The 16008-nt window shown below is 34.5% G+C and overlaps 1 protein-coding gene across 3 annotated transcripts in view; it reads right to left on the bottom strand.

Annotated features, from left to right (window-relative positions):
- The window catches only part of LRRC7 (leucine rich repeat containing 7), a 385857-nt gene that overhangs the window by 220276 nt on the left and 149573 nt on the right, over positions 1-16008 (bottom strand). For all 3 annotated transcript variants that reach the window (XM_055339299.1, XM_055339300.1, XM_055339301.1), the window contains exons 5-6: positions 15435-15524; positions 12570-12626 (exon numbers count right to left, since the gene is read on the bottom strand). In XM_055339299.1, coding sequence (XP_055195274.1) covers positions 12570-12626; positions 15435-15524 — 147 coding nt within the window. The remainder of the gene's footprint in view (positions 1-12569; positions 12627-15434; positions 15525-16008) is intronic.

The following is a 16008-nucleotide window of genomic DNA, read 5'->3' as shown; positions in this document are numbered from 1 at the left end:
TTGCAGGTGGAATAGAAATAGCAAACATAATCAGTTTATTGAATGGGATTTTATATCATCTATCCAAAACCTTATAAATGGAAAGTCTGCTACATTTTATAAAGGAGTAAACTTTACTTATGAACCAATATGGAATGCTAATCATTATATTTGATAAATAAAATGAACTAGGGGTGGTGGAAGGGGAGGAGGGCGGGGGTTGGGGGTGACTGGGTGGTGGGCACTGAGGGGGGCACTAGGCAGGATGAGCACTGGATGTTATTCTGTATGTTGGCAAATTGAACACCAATAAAAAATAAATTTATTATTAAGAAATAATACACAAAATATTATGTAAGTCATTGAATGACAGCTGAAGCGAGAATTTCAGGTTTTCCATTGTGACCGTAAATGGTAACAGCCATCCACTCTCAAATTAACCGAGTTTATATTTCTCATCTACTTTATCCCACAGTTGTTGCATTTTAGTCCTGCCTTCATCTTGGATTAGACTCTTTGAGCATACTTCTTATGCTCAAATACTTATTTCAAATGCAAAATTTTCTATCAGGAATTGTATCTAAAAGGAAAAACTAAGAGGTGGTAGTTTCTGAATAACTCAAGTAGAATGCAATTCCATAAAAACATGGCTTATTGTACAATTTCAGCAAACTGCCAAATAACGGTTCCTTCAATACAACAATGGAACGTATGCACCGTGTTTCATCTACTAGTGGTTTCTGTTTGCCTTTTTTTTTTTTTTAATGATAGCAATCTCATCAGGGGGATGTGCAGGAGTTGCATTTGAGCATCATGCACGATTTAAAGATTTTGTAGACATTTCATTCACTAAGCCGTAGAAATTTTGGTAAAATGTATCTATAGAGAATATAAAAAATAGTGAAAGGGAATAAAAGGGAAGGAGAAAAAATGAGTGGGAAATATCAGAAAGGGAGACAGAACATGAGAGACTCCTAACTCTGGGAAACGAACCAGGGGTGATAGAAAGGGAGGTGGGTGAGGGGTGGGGGTGACTGGGTGACGGGCACTGAGGGGGGCACTGGATGGGATGAGCACTGGGTGTTATTCTATATGTTGGCAAATTGAACACCAATAAAAAATAAATATTAAAAAAAAACCAAAAAACAAAGAATAAACTGGTAGTTGCCAGAGTGGGTGGGGGGATGGGTGAAATAGATGAAGGGAATCAAAGGAACGGGCTCTGGTAGGTGTCCATTGATGTGTTGAACCAGATGACTCAACAATGTACAGAACTGTTGAATCACTATATTGTACAGGTGAAACTAATATAAAACTGTATGTTAACTGTGCTTTAAAAAATAAAAATGGATACACTACTGAAAAAAAAGAGAGAATTATAATTACACTTTGGATATTCAGATACAAAGTGTTTTAAATGGTTTGCTTCCCCAGCAACAACACTTGGCAATCCAGAAGAGGCCATATTGCCTCAATACACTGTGACTTCGCTACTTCTTTCTTTAGAACACATTTTCATTTTACATAATGCTATGGAAATTCATTCCATGAAAAAAGAATCGTGATAAATTTTCTTATAAGGAAACATAATCAAAGAATATACCCAGAGTTGATATTTATTTTTTTTCTCAGTTGAGGTAAATCACGTATTAAACTAATCCAAGAAACTAAAGTCCGTGTATAACTAATAGCGTCCGTTGAAGCCACGTCTTTATATTGCCAATGTTTTTAAAAAAAGACAAAAGACGGCGATACCAATTTGACATCTGTAGTGCACCCTTTTCAAAGGCTTGGGGTGAGAGCAATGACCAAGAAATATGCAAGCAAAATGAGAAAAAGGAAAGACAATGTGCAGTATGTTTGAGTTAAGTTTCAATCATCAAGAGCCAGATGCAGTGAGCAGATTGTTGAATGCAAGATATCACAGACTTTAACTTTCTATTCATGTCTGGTCCTTACAATCAATCAGGTATTTGCCAGGCGTCCCACGGCGTGCTCGGCTTTGTTCTAGGCACCGAAGCACTGCTTTCCATCCTGCTGTGCCTGCTCTCATTCAGCAAATGCTCTTTGGAACCTTCCTTATGCCCCACGTGGTTGTCAGGATCAAGGCATCGTTCTTCCTAGTGACCATTCACAACCTTGGGGGCATCCTCCTAGACCACCAGCCCTTACGATGTGATAAAGGCCATCACAGAGGAACGCACACAATGGTAAGGCAGCAACGAGTAAGGGATGACTTCTTGTGTCCTAGGTGTCCAGAGACACTTTGTAGAGAAAGGGGCCTAGGGTTGTATTTGAAAGACTAATTTTGATGGCATACCAAAGAAGACAGAAGAACAAATCAACATTCTTTACTGTGTTACAGTCTCAGTTACCTGTATTCCGTCTCCGAGACTCTGGTCCCAGCCCCGTGGCACCCTCCTGTGGACAGCCCGCCTGCCCCTGGCTCCTGTCCTCCTCCACTGGGGGTTCCCGAGGAAACCCAGCCAGCCGTTTCCTGCTGTGTCTGCAGCAAAGTATCTGAGTCTCTGAAGAAGACTGCTCGATTTCGCTGAATAGGTTTCCTTCAAATATATAACCTCAGATTTCAAACGGACAGTCAACACTGCCAGGATGATTCTGTGGCATCATCCTTGTACAGTCACGTTCCCGTTCTAGAAGACAACTAGTCTTTCCCACTTTCTCACGTCTCCTCACATCTCCAACATTTCCTATTCACTCTCAGGTGATAACTTTCTTCATACTTGGTAGAGAAAAATCAAAGCAATTCGTTGAGGATGTTCCAATTTTTCTACTCCCCAGCCAGCAGTCCCCGTTTAGATCCATTTTGTCTAGGATCCTTATGTTTCCATATTAGATGTATTTTTGCTTCTATAGCCACTTGTGCTCTGCATCCCATTCCCTCACCTCCTCAAGCATTTGGTCTCATAATTAGTTCTCTTCTCTCCTGCATCTTTATTTTCTCTGTTTCTACCGGATCACTCCTATCAGCTTGCAAATATGCTCTGACATTATCCATCTTAAGAATCCTTTCCATGACACCAAATCCCATCCAGTTACTGCTGGCTTTTTACTGTTCCATTCTGCAACTAAACTCCTTGAAGGGATTGTCTGTACTCGTCCTCTCCTTTTGATAATCCTTCTTCTCCCCTATACCAGTCCAATGAGGCTTCACATAATACGTTACTGAAAATACATTACCAATGATCGACGTCTTGCTACGCCAATGCTCAGTTTTCTGTTCCATTTTTACCCAACCTCTAAGTGGGGATGCAATTGATTCCTCTCTTCCTCTTTTTTCTAGACTTTTGTGTACTTTTTTGCATTTGGTTTCCTTCTTAATCTCTGGTAGCTCATGCGGAGGCTCTTTTGTAGGACCACTTTCCCTGCTTAAACTGTCAGTGCTAAAGTGTTCTAGGCTCAGTTCTGTGTTCTTGTCTCTTTTCTGTATTCTCTCCCATGATTCCTTTAACCAGTGTCTGAATTTTAAATATCCTTATGCAGTAAAAACCCTTAAAATTGTATCTCTATCTTCCTGACCGTATGATTTATGTACCTAAGTGCCTACATTTGGTTGTCTAACAGGCATCTCAAAATTTCCAGGGCCAATATCAAATTTCTGATTCCCTTCATCTGCTCTTTGAATTTTCTCCATTTAAGAAAATTTTTCTGCTATCCGTCTTGGTCAGACCTAATCTTTGGGAAAGTTCCTTGAGTCCTGTCTTTTGTTCTCCCCACAAATTCTCTCCATCAGTGAGGCTCTTCCTCCAAATGGATCCCGGATCTGACCATTCACAATTTTCATAGATACAATCCTAGACAAAGCCATCATCATTTTTTATCTTCATTACTGAATCATTTTCCTAATTGGTGTCCTTCTTTCAATTTGCCCACCTAAAACCCCTTCTCTGCCGAACTGCCATACTGATCTTTGTAAGGCTTCAATCAAATCACACTTCTCTCGCTCAAATCCTCCAACAGCTTTCCATTACAATCAGAATACAATCCTAATTTTCAAACATGATTCACAAGGCACTTTCTATTTTGCTGCAACTGATTCTATCTCAGACTTCTTCACTCCATGCTCATGCTCACTACCTTCCAGCTACACTGATGCCTTTTTATTCCTCAGATGCATTGGGCTCCTCCCATCACCAGTGCTTTTGCACCTGCTGGTTTTGGTTGCCGTTGTTTTTGCCTTTCCTCTAGAACTTCGAATCTTTTCATTATTCAAATCTAAGTGTAAAATGCCACCTTTTGTATGAAGGTCTTCCCTGACCAGCCTGACCAATAAACAAACAAAGCAAAGCAAAACAAAACACCCCAAAGCAACAGCCCACCAACAAAATAGAGCCCCCCTCAAATCCAAGCACTTTCTATCATCTCATTTTCTTTAGAGCAGTTTCCTGTCTTATTTCTTACTTGTGTTTATTGTCTGTCTCCCTTCATCAGACCTGAAAGTCATTGAAGAATAGAGAATCTGTTGTTCATTGTCTCTGTTACTCATTGTCATATCCTCTAGTACCTACAATAGTGTCTGACACATGTTAGGTACGTGTGTATTTAATTAAAGTTATTTTTAAACCGAATTGTTCACTATACAAAGTGAGAACATATCAGTAACTGTGCAGAAGCACAAACCTGCAAGTTGTATTTAGAGAATTAAATAGGGAGTGGTAGGAGGGAACGTAGGGGTCAGGTTATTTAGTAATTTGCATGTCACCATACAAGCAATGGAAAGCCTAAGGTTTTAAATTTTACATTCTCTCTTAAATAGAGCCTTTAGGGATGAGCTCTTTCTTTTATAAAAGTATATATTTTAAAATGCATATCCATTTAGTTGGATGTAATAATTAAAGAGATGCTCTTTGTGAATCTATTCAGGGTAAGAAATGCTTTTTTTTCGTTCACTTCTGGAAATTTCATGAAACATTTAATCAAAACCAAGTTTTTACTTTTAAAAATTTGTTTAATTTAGAAATGTTTCCCTATAATCAGAAGAATAAATATCCTTCATAGCATTTTAATGTAATTAAAACACATAAATTCATTCATTTATCTGAATCGCTACTGAATATTTCTTAGTAGAAAATGTATTCTTTTTAATAATTTATTTTAAAGAGAAAGAGTGCTTGTGCAAGAGTGGGGAGAGGGGCAGAGGGAGACAACTTTCAAGCAAAATCCCTACTAAACTCAAAGCCTCATGCAAAGCTTAATCTCAGGACCCATGAGATTATGATCTGATCAGAAACCGAGCTGGACCTCAAACTGAGACACCCAGGTGCCCCCGAAATGTATTATTCTTACCTTTTAATTCATGTGGCATATCATTTTCTATCTCATTTTTTAGAACAAACATAAATCTGAATAGCTAATGCTTGATAAGTAAGAGTCATATTTTAATGTGATTTATTTTAAAATTATAGGGCATTTACTTTATAACTAGAAAAGATTGTTAATACGTGCTAAATGTTGAAAGAAGTCTTTTTAACATATTGAATAAAATTAAATTTCAATGTAAAGAAAAAATGAATATACAATGCAGTTAGGTAAAGGCTTGGGATCTTTTTGAGGATAAATAATATAAAACTAAATATAATAGAATTTTTAAGTTTTTAATTTTGAGAAAGAAGAAATAATAATTTTTTTAAAGGCCATAAAGGGACAACTAAAAATCTCATATTACTTAAAGACAATATAAAATATATATCCAAGGAAATTAATGACATGAAGTTAATATCTTATGCGAATTTTTAGTTTTAATATTGCTCAGGCACTGATCTTAAATGTCATAGAAATTGTGGAAGACATAACAACTTAGAAATATTTCTCTTGCGTCTGTTCAGCAGAAAATCAAGCTTTTATACGATGTATTTTGCATATTGAAAGACCTGAATTAACCTTGACTTGAGTAGAAAGGAAAGTGGAAGCATAAAGAAAGCAAAAATCTATAAAGAGTCAGATACATTTCATCTGTTTTATTGGTTTCATTGAGTCAACTATGGTTTATTGTTTATTCATCAAGAGTCCTTTTTAAAAGTGAAAATCAAAACATGGGTGGCAGGGAAATCTTTTTAAGTACTGGGGTAAAACCTGTCTTTGGAAGTTCAGTTTTTTCTTTCTGCACTTACTAGAATACTATAAAAGGGCCCTAGTGGAGATCAATCACCAGTACCTCTTGAGTGTCCATTATTGCTGAGACTGTGTGCCATTACAAAATTTGTAATCGGGAAGGAAAAGCATACTGCTGGGCATTGCTTACTTGGTATCAGGCCCATGGAGCTGAAGCATATTATAAGGTTTTTGAGTCAAACTATAATTAGATCAAAATTCCTGTGAAAACGTTGCCTTTGAAAATCTCTAGCAGATTTTGTAAGCTACTACTCTGAATGCAGAAACTATGGCTAATTTCACAGCAAAAGTAATGGATAATTAAGGGATGATTTGGGTTTTTTTCAGACAGAAAAGGGGGAAGAAGTGCTTGGAAATGCAAAGGTGCATTATATATGGGATGTAGCAGAGAGATCCTGCAAGATGTAATGTTGAGACGTAAGGGCACTAGAAATGTTGACTCCAAACTAGGAAGTGTCTTGACATATTTGTCTTCTGCAATCTGTGAGCAGTTGTTGTGAGCTTTTAAACTGACATGTGCCATGGTGTGTTTTAGTAAGGAAGCTCTGACAACAGGAGATGAATTCCAATGGGGGAGATAAAGGTTCTGAAGAAGGAGTGTCTGGAGGCTAAGGCAAGTAATACAGTCAGGCAGTGACAGAAGGAAGAAAAGAGTTCTTGTATGTGACATAAATTGATGGCTCATGGATCTGGTGGCAGTAGGACGGGAAAAGGGGATTGAAATATCTAATTTTTGTAATTAGGTGGATGGTAATGTCATTAGGCAGTATATAATTAGAAACCTGAGATTTCTGTTTTGTTTTGGTTGGGTTGGTTTAGCTTTGCTACGAAGTGATGGGTGGAAGAGAGAGGTAACATCATTTTGGTTTTGATATTGGTGACAATTCCATTTGAGATTTGGCTACTAGAGCATGGCACTGGAATTCATGTAAATACTTGCCATTCACCACCGCAGAGGTAATAGCTGAGACCAAAAGGGTAGGTCTGTTAACTAGGTCTTTTGTGTTTTTGTTTATTTTTTCTGGCCCAAGACTCTGAGACCAAGATCAATGCTTGGTCTATGATGCTTAGCACATATCTTTAGTGAAGATACTACATTTATCCATAATGCAGAGAGCAATCACCCACATTCAGTGGTTTGAATTTGCAAATATGCACTGAATGGATTTATAAAAGTACAAGAAGTCATAAATAATGGATATGTTCCTTATGGTGCTTGTTGAGAGTTTTTGTTTATTTTTTTATTGTGTCTTTTACAATTTGAGTTCAATTTACCTGATTTAAACATTTTAGCAATCTTAAAAAGAAGAAAAGCCTTTAAGAATAGATAACTAGATATTTAAAGTTTTTCATGTACTTTATTAAAGAGAGACGATAATTTATGTGAGTTCTCATTATGGTACTGCTCAAAAAATAAAAAAGGCATATTAGCATCACACGTTATTTTAAGACTTTGTTATAAAGTAAATAATAAAAACCCACCATTCCCTCTCTAATAAAGAGATTTTTATGAGATAAGATAAAAATATATAAATCATACAATTTTTAAAGCACATTTAAGTTTTCTGAGCACTATAACTACTTTTGTTTAAATACTTTTCTAGTTTTAAATGCTCGCCAGACTCATTTCATTAACTGTTACCCAAAATATATTTTCCAGTTTCATGGAGATAGTGACCACTGAGTATTCTTCAAAAATGATGACACTAAAGTTCAGAGTCATTAGATAATCTGTAAAGAAGCAGCAAGCGCTTGAACAGAAACCCAGGTTTCTCTGACTATAAAATATATACCCACTGAAGTACATTATGGAACTTTTCAGGTGAAATACAAGTACATACAGGCGATTTTTTCTGTGAGAGACTAAGCCTTAAACTCTTATGAAACTGAAGCCATAGCACTTTCAACCTTACTATTATGTCAGGTAGTTTTCATCTTTTGATAGATTTGTTCATTAGGGATCAGAGTAGATATTAATTGAAATACTCTGAAAAAATTATTTGGTTCTGTGGTTCTATTTGACTTTTGGTCCTTTCGTAGCTCTTGACCGGATTTGACATGATCTTAATCTACAAATTAGTTCAGAAGAGAGAGAGCTCAGTGTTTCCTTTGGCGAATCTTTGGAAATTTTAAGAGGGACTCTAACAATCACATTGTTAGAATGTGTTATGATATATAGGATGCTTTTAATGTATAGAATGCCATAATCATCACTTATTTCACTTCCTTTTAAAATAGAAGACCTGGTGAGAAGGAGCAAAGAAAACACTTAGTTCTAAGTGCAACCCTCTAAAGCCAGAGGTCACCAATATGGTTACCCTTGGTTTGTTAGCTTGTTGTATTGTCAGTCTTGGTAAAGATCACCCAGGATGGGATGGCACCATGCGTTTAACAAAACCCCATGCCTTATAAATCAATATACATTTGTAAAAACTAAGGTAATACGATTATAAAAACACATTGCAAATAATTATATATTACAGTCACAAAATAGAGTTAATAGAAACATCAAAAAGCTATTCTGTAAGCTGTGCCTGACAGTGGAATTCTTTGTCACAATAGCACTAAGGAACCTATTGAAGTAGCTTGTACAGTAATGCCAAATGAGATAATTCATTAATAGGATACTGAAATGAGAATAGCAAATGACTCAGTCACACCTGCCCAGTGCAGAGTACATATTATTTTATGACTTTTTCTTCATTACTCTGACAGTGATAACTGGCAGTAAAATAGATCACAAAGGAAGAGAGGTTTCAAAAGAGAAAACATGATAATGTTCATTGTATTTTTGTAATCTGCCTATCAATTAATCTTCTTTAAAAAAATGAACTTACATGAAAACTAAAAACATGTATTTGCAAATGAATAAAAAAATTGAGTGATAATCATTAATATAGAGTATTTATTACCATTCAGGCTGGAAAATAATAAATCTATTATTTATATCTTTTTCACAGATAGAGAACCTTTATCCCTAAAATGTTCATTTTTACAGTTGTTCTAGTACATAAATGAGTCTCCCCTTGTCCTCAATATACACACGTATTTCAAAATTGAAGCTGATCATTGGTTGCCATAGGGCAACAGAGTTTCTTCTTATTTGCCAAGCTTCTATATTTTAAAGTAGCTTTTTAAAATAAAGTTTTATGTTAAAACAATCATAAATTTTTTTTAATTTTTTTATTTATTTATGATAGTCACAGAGAGAGAGCTAGAGAGAGAGAGAGAGAGAGAGAGGCAGAGACACAGGCAGAGGGAGAAGCAGGCTCCATGCACTGGGAGCCCGACGTGGGATTTGATCCTGGGTCTCCAGGATCGCGCCCTGGGCCAAAGGCAGGCGCCAAACCGCTGCGCCACCCAGGGATCCCAAAACAATCATAAAATTATAAAAAGTTTCAAAGTACTGAAGCAATAACTTTTCTGAACTACTTGAGAATAAATTGCAAAACTGGTGCCCCATTATTTCCAAATATTTCAATGTATGCTTCCTACAGACAAGCACATTCTCCAACCAACCCAAAATACAGTCATCCAAATTAGGAAATTTACACTGCTGCGTCTTATTCTCAGACTCCATGCAAGTGGACCAGTTGTCTCAATACGTTTTTTATAACAAAAAAATCCAGAATTAATGTCTCTTTAGTCTTCTTCTGAAGACTAAAGGTTCTGAAATAACCCCTCAGTCTATTCTTGACTTTCATAATCTAATGTCTCTCATTAACAATACTTTGATGTAGTTCTAGCTTTAATTTGTATTTACAATTCAAGGGATTTTTTTTTTGTCTTAGAGAATGTCCAGATAAGGTATAATGTTTCAGTGTAGCTTGCAAATAGTTATATGTATGATATATGTGGGTCCTTAGGCATTCTCACAAATACGGGGAGTTTATATTTAAAGGTAAAATTCATCATTGTCACTGTATATATGCTGTTAGATTACTTCTATGCAAACATTTTCTAAATTTCATTTCATTTATTTTTTTTTTCAAGATGTATTTAGTGAGAAAGAGAGAGAAGGAGAGTGCATGATGGGCAGCAGCAGAGGAAGAAGTAGAAAGAGAATCTCCAGCAGACACCATGCTGAGCACGGAGCCCCAGAACCTGATGCCGAACCAAAGCAGAGCTCAATTTCATGACCCTGAGATCATGTCCTGAGCCAAAACCAAGAGTTGGACACTTAATTGACTGAGGCAACCCCTAAATTTCATTTAAGAAACTGTTCTATCCTTTCATCTTTATCTTGACAGATACTCTGTTTCTTGACTAAATGTATTATATTTTAACAATAAAACCAAAGAAATAAGTTACATGACTTTTGGAGTTTCTTGAGTTGTTTTAAATATTAATTTCCTTAACTTGAAATTATTTTCCTCCCTTGCCATGCCTTAGCTATCATGTGTAACTTAAAACCACCAGAGGGAGCATGCTTGTGCACGTATGTGTGTGTGTGTGTTTAAAAATCAAGGCTCAGCTATTAGCTATTGAGAGACTCATCTGATTATAATATTTGATATTTCATATAATTTTCAATGGAGTAATCAAGTAACACAAAATGTCCAGGTCATATGACAGATATTTCTAATTGTGAATCAATATATTAGCATTTTTGATAATTTATTGAGTGCTAAATATTTGCCAGAGACTGTTTTAGCCACTGGAAACTCAGCAGGAGCAAAACAAGAAAAAAAAAAAAAAGTCTTCTTAACAGAACTTAATGTTCTCCTGAGGAGATCATCTCCAAGTAAACAAAGAGTCAAAATAATCCAGAGAATCATAAATGATATGAAGAAAACCTACAGGAATAGTGAAATGGCATAAAGGCTAAGAAGGGACAAACCACTGTGATGTGCTCTAGAGGCAACATCTGAAGAGAGAAGTGAATCATAAGATCTAGCCATGCAAAGATCTGTGGTAAGAGTTGTAGATAGAGTGATAGCTAGTGCAAAACCTTCAAAATGAGAACAAGCTCATTTTTTTTACTTCCTCTCAAAAAAAAATAATATAGAAGATCATTCTGCTACGAAGAATACCGTGAAATCTAAAGTTTTCTTTTTGGTTATCTGTTTTTTTTTTTTTTTTCAGATGTTTAGTGTCCTCAACTATTACCCATAATCAAGATATACTGTTTCAGGGATTTTTAAGCAAATGTGGATCTGAGGAACTTAATTTTCTCACCCATTCATATACCTCAAAGAATGATCATAAGGGAGCAGTTTAAGAAAGTTTATAATAGTAATGTTTTTAGCAACAAAAAATTTGTCCTAGAATCTGTATATATCACAACACCTCATATATCGACATACTAACTTACTTAAAGGACACATGTTTTAACTTATGTTATATTGTAATTCTTATACATTTTCACGTTTTGCACAGACTGACTTTTAAGACAAAATGAAAAGAAAAGAAAACCACTGACTACCCCATAAGGACTTAGCATCTTGTTCGTATCCCCGAGGAAAGCATGAGCTATCTCTTGGAGTAATCATCATAAAACTAAAACTATTTTTCCCAAAATGACATTTTTCCTTTATAGTTATCAGAGGCACAAAATAAGGGATGATAGAAAATGTTCACATATCTCTTAGTTACAGGTCTAGATTGGTGATCAGTCCTGCTACTATGTTGAAAAATTAATCACTGTATTCAATACTTTTTCTGCAATACTGCAGGAGGGGAATAACAGCAAGATAGTACTTTCAGTATCTTAATTGTAACATTTACAAGTCATATTGATTTATTTGCATAAAAATTTTCTCATTTTAAATAACTTTTGACTTAAAAAAATTTTTTTCTGTCCAACACAAAATTCTATTATTAGCCATGAATAAGACAAGGCAGGATGAAACAAAGTATTTTATTAAACTAAGCATTCCATACAATTAGGAGGATGACTTTTTGTATAAAAATATTCTGTGCTTTTCTATAAGCCAAAAAGGGACAGTTTGAAAGAATGCATAAAATTTCTGACAAACCATTTTAGGAACTTTAGAAAAATTTTAATCATTTTTATGAAATATTTCTGCATATTCTCGACTTAAAAACTGAAAGCTATCACAATCCATAAATTAAATTGAGTAATTTGCAAATGATTAGATTGAACCTTTTGAAACTGTTGATTATTTTGAGCTATAAAAATGTCAGTTTCATTTAAAAGTGTCAACCAATGTGGTGACTTCCTGGTGTGCATGTTCAGCTACGAGGAGAACCTTAAATGGACTCTTCCTCCCTTGACTTGTAATTACACATAATTTATATTACATATAAACATGACATATTTTTACTCAATATGAATCTCTTATAGTATACTGCACTTTTCAGGCTCTAGGAAAAAATCGTAGATAGATTAACTCAATCAAAATGGCTACGCATAGCCCACATGAAAATAGCTATTTTTTTCCTACTACTGTAAAACCACAATTCAAAAAATTTACAAAATACACTTGGTCACTTACTTTGGTAGAGTTTTCAAATGATTTTCTCTTAACTCCAAGATCCGCAATTTGACGAGTCTGTAGAAGTGAATAAAAAAAAAATTCCTTCTTAACATTTCTCTATAAAATGATATTCCTATGAGAAAGTCAATTATGACTGCGTGAACCATACAACTGTGTCTGAACATTACCTATCATGGTTACAGATTTTAAAGAATTCTACAAATTGACTATAAATAGTGTTGCCTCAACATTGGACAATGACAAATAATCGCTTTCCTAAAAATAAAGACCAAAGATATCATTGGGTCCACGTAATCTAAATTTCAGGCTTTATAAAAATATATTCACTGTTGTTTAATTGTAGATAACAGATAATTTAGTATCTACTTAATACCAGGTGCTGTGTCCACTGGACTATAACAATATTGTCCCCCTAAGAGACTCTAAATGAACTTGTAGAGCAAATAGGACAGCACAGTGGTTAAAGCTTCAGCTTCGTGGTCAGACGAATCCGGATGAAGTCCAGACTCTGTCACAGTCTATTGTTGTGACATTGGGTGTACTAATCAACCTCTCCTAACTTTAGCTTCCCAGTCTAAGTCGCCTACATCTCACATTGACTTGTTAAGCTGAGCTCTACAGTGGGAGATACACTATTGTTAAAATGTCTGTAACTAAGCTTTAAAATGTACTCAGTTGAGGCTACTTTAGAATACATATTAATCAGATTCTCTAAATTCTTGGTGTTTTGGGGATATTTCATTATTTGAACTATTTCTCCCATATTTACTTGACTTTTATATATTCATCTAGGTCTCTCTTTCCCCTTTCTTTGTGTTTTGACTCCTACCAGGTTTCTAATTTAATTTTCATTTTAAAACTCTTAATGTCTATATGAAATAAAGTGATCCAGTTATTCAGAGCATGGGTGTATCGCTAGTAATAGAGATTTCTTAAACATCCGTATGTGTCGAATCTTCTCAACATCTGTACTAGTACGAAGATATTTTATGACTTACTTTGGCTTTTAGGGGTATCAATCTCACATTTTGGAAGGAAATTTAATCATTCTTTTGTTACATTATCCAGCTGAAGGTTAAGATTTTTTTTTTTTAGATTACAGTAATAATAGAGTATATCTAGGCAGGCAATTCACACAAAATTAAATTTTAATTCCAAGTGGCTTTGGCTTTGGTATTATGTTTTCTGTTTGCCCAAATCTCTTCCTTGACATTAGGGCCACTAAAAAATAACTGAGAAAAACTTAAGACCAAAAAGTATAGTCTAGGGTGATAAATATTCTCTGATTGATGAATCAAAAGTGTATCTGTAGTTGAAGGCAGTACCAGACAACAGTGATAGTTTATATGAACAAATGGTGAAGTGTCAATTCATCTAGAAACAAGGCAAATGCTCTTTTGAAGATCTGTGAATTTTAAAAACTGTGCAAGTAGATGGTGTTTATAGGTGGTATGATATCCTTATCTGCAAAAGTAACCGAATTTGGGAAATATTGATGTGCTCTCTCCATGTATAAAATGAGGCTGTTATATGTTAAGTGACTTAATTATTCTACTGAGTTCTTAACACCAACAGATGGGTGTTGAGTTATACCCAACTTATTATTTGAACAATCTAAAAAATTATCACTTGGAAAAATACAGTTGATGATAAATTAAAAATATCTTAACTTTTAAGATATATCTTTTATGTATAAAAGAACAGTTCATTGTCAAATACCTAGAAAATATTGAAAAATATGAAGATTAAAATAAAAATTATTCATAATTTCACTTTCAAGGAATCTTGAAATCCTTCTATCTCACTCATATTTTATATTCAAATTAGTGAGTTTATATATTTTATTATAATATGCTCCTGAACATAACTTATCATAGGAATTAAAAAAAATTTCCCTAAGCCAGATTATAAATGGACACAGTATTGTCATATGGATGTACCATAATATATCCAACTAATCTAGACAGATGGGTGCTTCCCCTTTTTTCATATTATAAATAATGACAAATATCCTTGCCCATAAGTCTTAATGTGGTATCTGATGAAGATACATTTTTAGAAATAAATTACAAAGGCAGTAGCTGTAAATATTTTCAAGTCTTTTAAAACACACTGCTCTGCATGAAGATCCTAACATTCTGCAATTTCATAAGCTGTGTGTGAGAATATCTTTTCTCTTTGTATTGTAAAAACAGCTTTTTAATATGATAGAACACAAAGTTCTTTATTGTCATTTTCATTAGTATTCTTTTATTGTTTGTGAGGACAAACTCTTCATGTGTTCACTAGCAATTTGTACATTTAATTATGAATTTGCTTGTGCATGTCATTTACTCATTTCTTTTCTAATGAGATCTTTGTCTTTACTCATTTGTAAGAATTCTTTATATATTATGGATATAATTTGCTTTCCACATACAGAGGAAATGTTTTCCCAGGTTCTTGTTTTACCTTAATTTAAAAATCTTTTCTGATATTATTTTATTTTAAATGTATTTATGCAGTTAAAACTATTTATCCATTTATTATATTTTCCTTTGTTTCTAAACTGCAGAGGTATTTCCCAACCCAAGAGCCATAAATATTCATGTACATTTTTTCCAGATTTTGTCTGATGTTATTTTTTTGTAGACTTAACTCTTTAATTCACGTGGAATTTATTTGATTATTAATGACATGTAACAACCTAATTTTATTTCATTTTGGAAAATGTCTCATTAATTAACCTTGTCTCACTTAATGAATAATCATGAGTTCTATCTTTAATCATAATTGTCACTTTTGAAGCCTCATCTACTGGAGCTGGTAAAGTACTTACCTATATTGAAATAAAATTTCATCTTTTAAGTTTCTTATTCTTACCTTCCAAAATTGGCTGGAAGAAATTCAAGAAAGGCGTCATTCAGGTAGAGCTGGGTCAGATTTAGAAGCTGCGTGAAGCCATCAGGGAGTCTAGAAAGGAGTTAAAGGTTCAGTCACTGCATCGATGTTGTCATAGAAACAGAACAAAAATATATATCTCTAAGGAGAGAAAATAGACGTATAATACATTTTTCAACTCTCCTTTGGTATCATAGTAATGGAAGAATTTATTGAGCATGTTGTTACAGCTTGAAAATTTTGCCTGTTATTAAAATAAATGGCATTTACCCACCTCCACACTGCTCTTCTCTGCTGAGATTTATGTCACAGCGACATCATCTCTTACTGTTGCCTTAACCTTATGCACACCAGTGAGATGTTTTTTATAGAAATTTCAAGCTGTATGGCATGTTTTGTTATTTTAAATTTAATATTCTTTCTGAACAGAGTATTCACATTTATAGTCGGGCAAGGATATGTACTTACTCTTTCACTACAACATTAACACCTGTCTGTATGTGATGGCAGTGATGACTAAAATTGCCCAATGGGAAGGAAGAAGTATTCTGTACCC

Source organism: Nyctereutes procyonoides, unplaced genomic scaffold (genome assembly GCF_905146905.1).
Source record: "Nyctereutes procyonoides isolate TBG_1078 unplaced genomic scaffold, NYPRO_anot_genome, whole genome shotgun sequence".
Lineage (NCBI taxonomy): Eukaryota > Metazoa > Chordata > Mammalia > Carnivora > Canidae > Nyctereutes > Nyctereutes procyonoides.
This window is presented reverse-complemented; position numbering and strand designations above follow the sequence as displayed.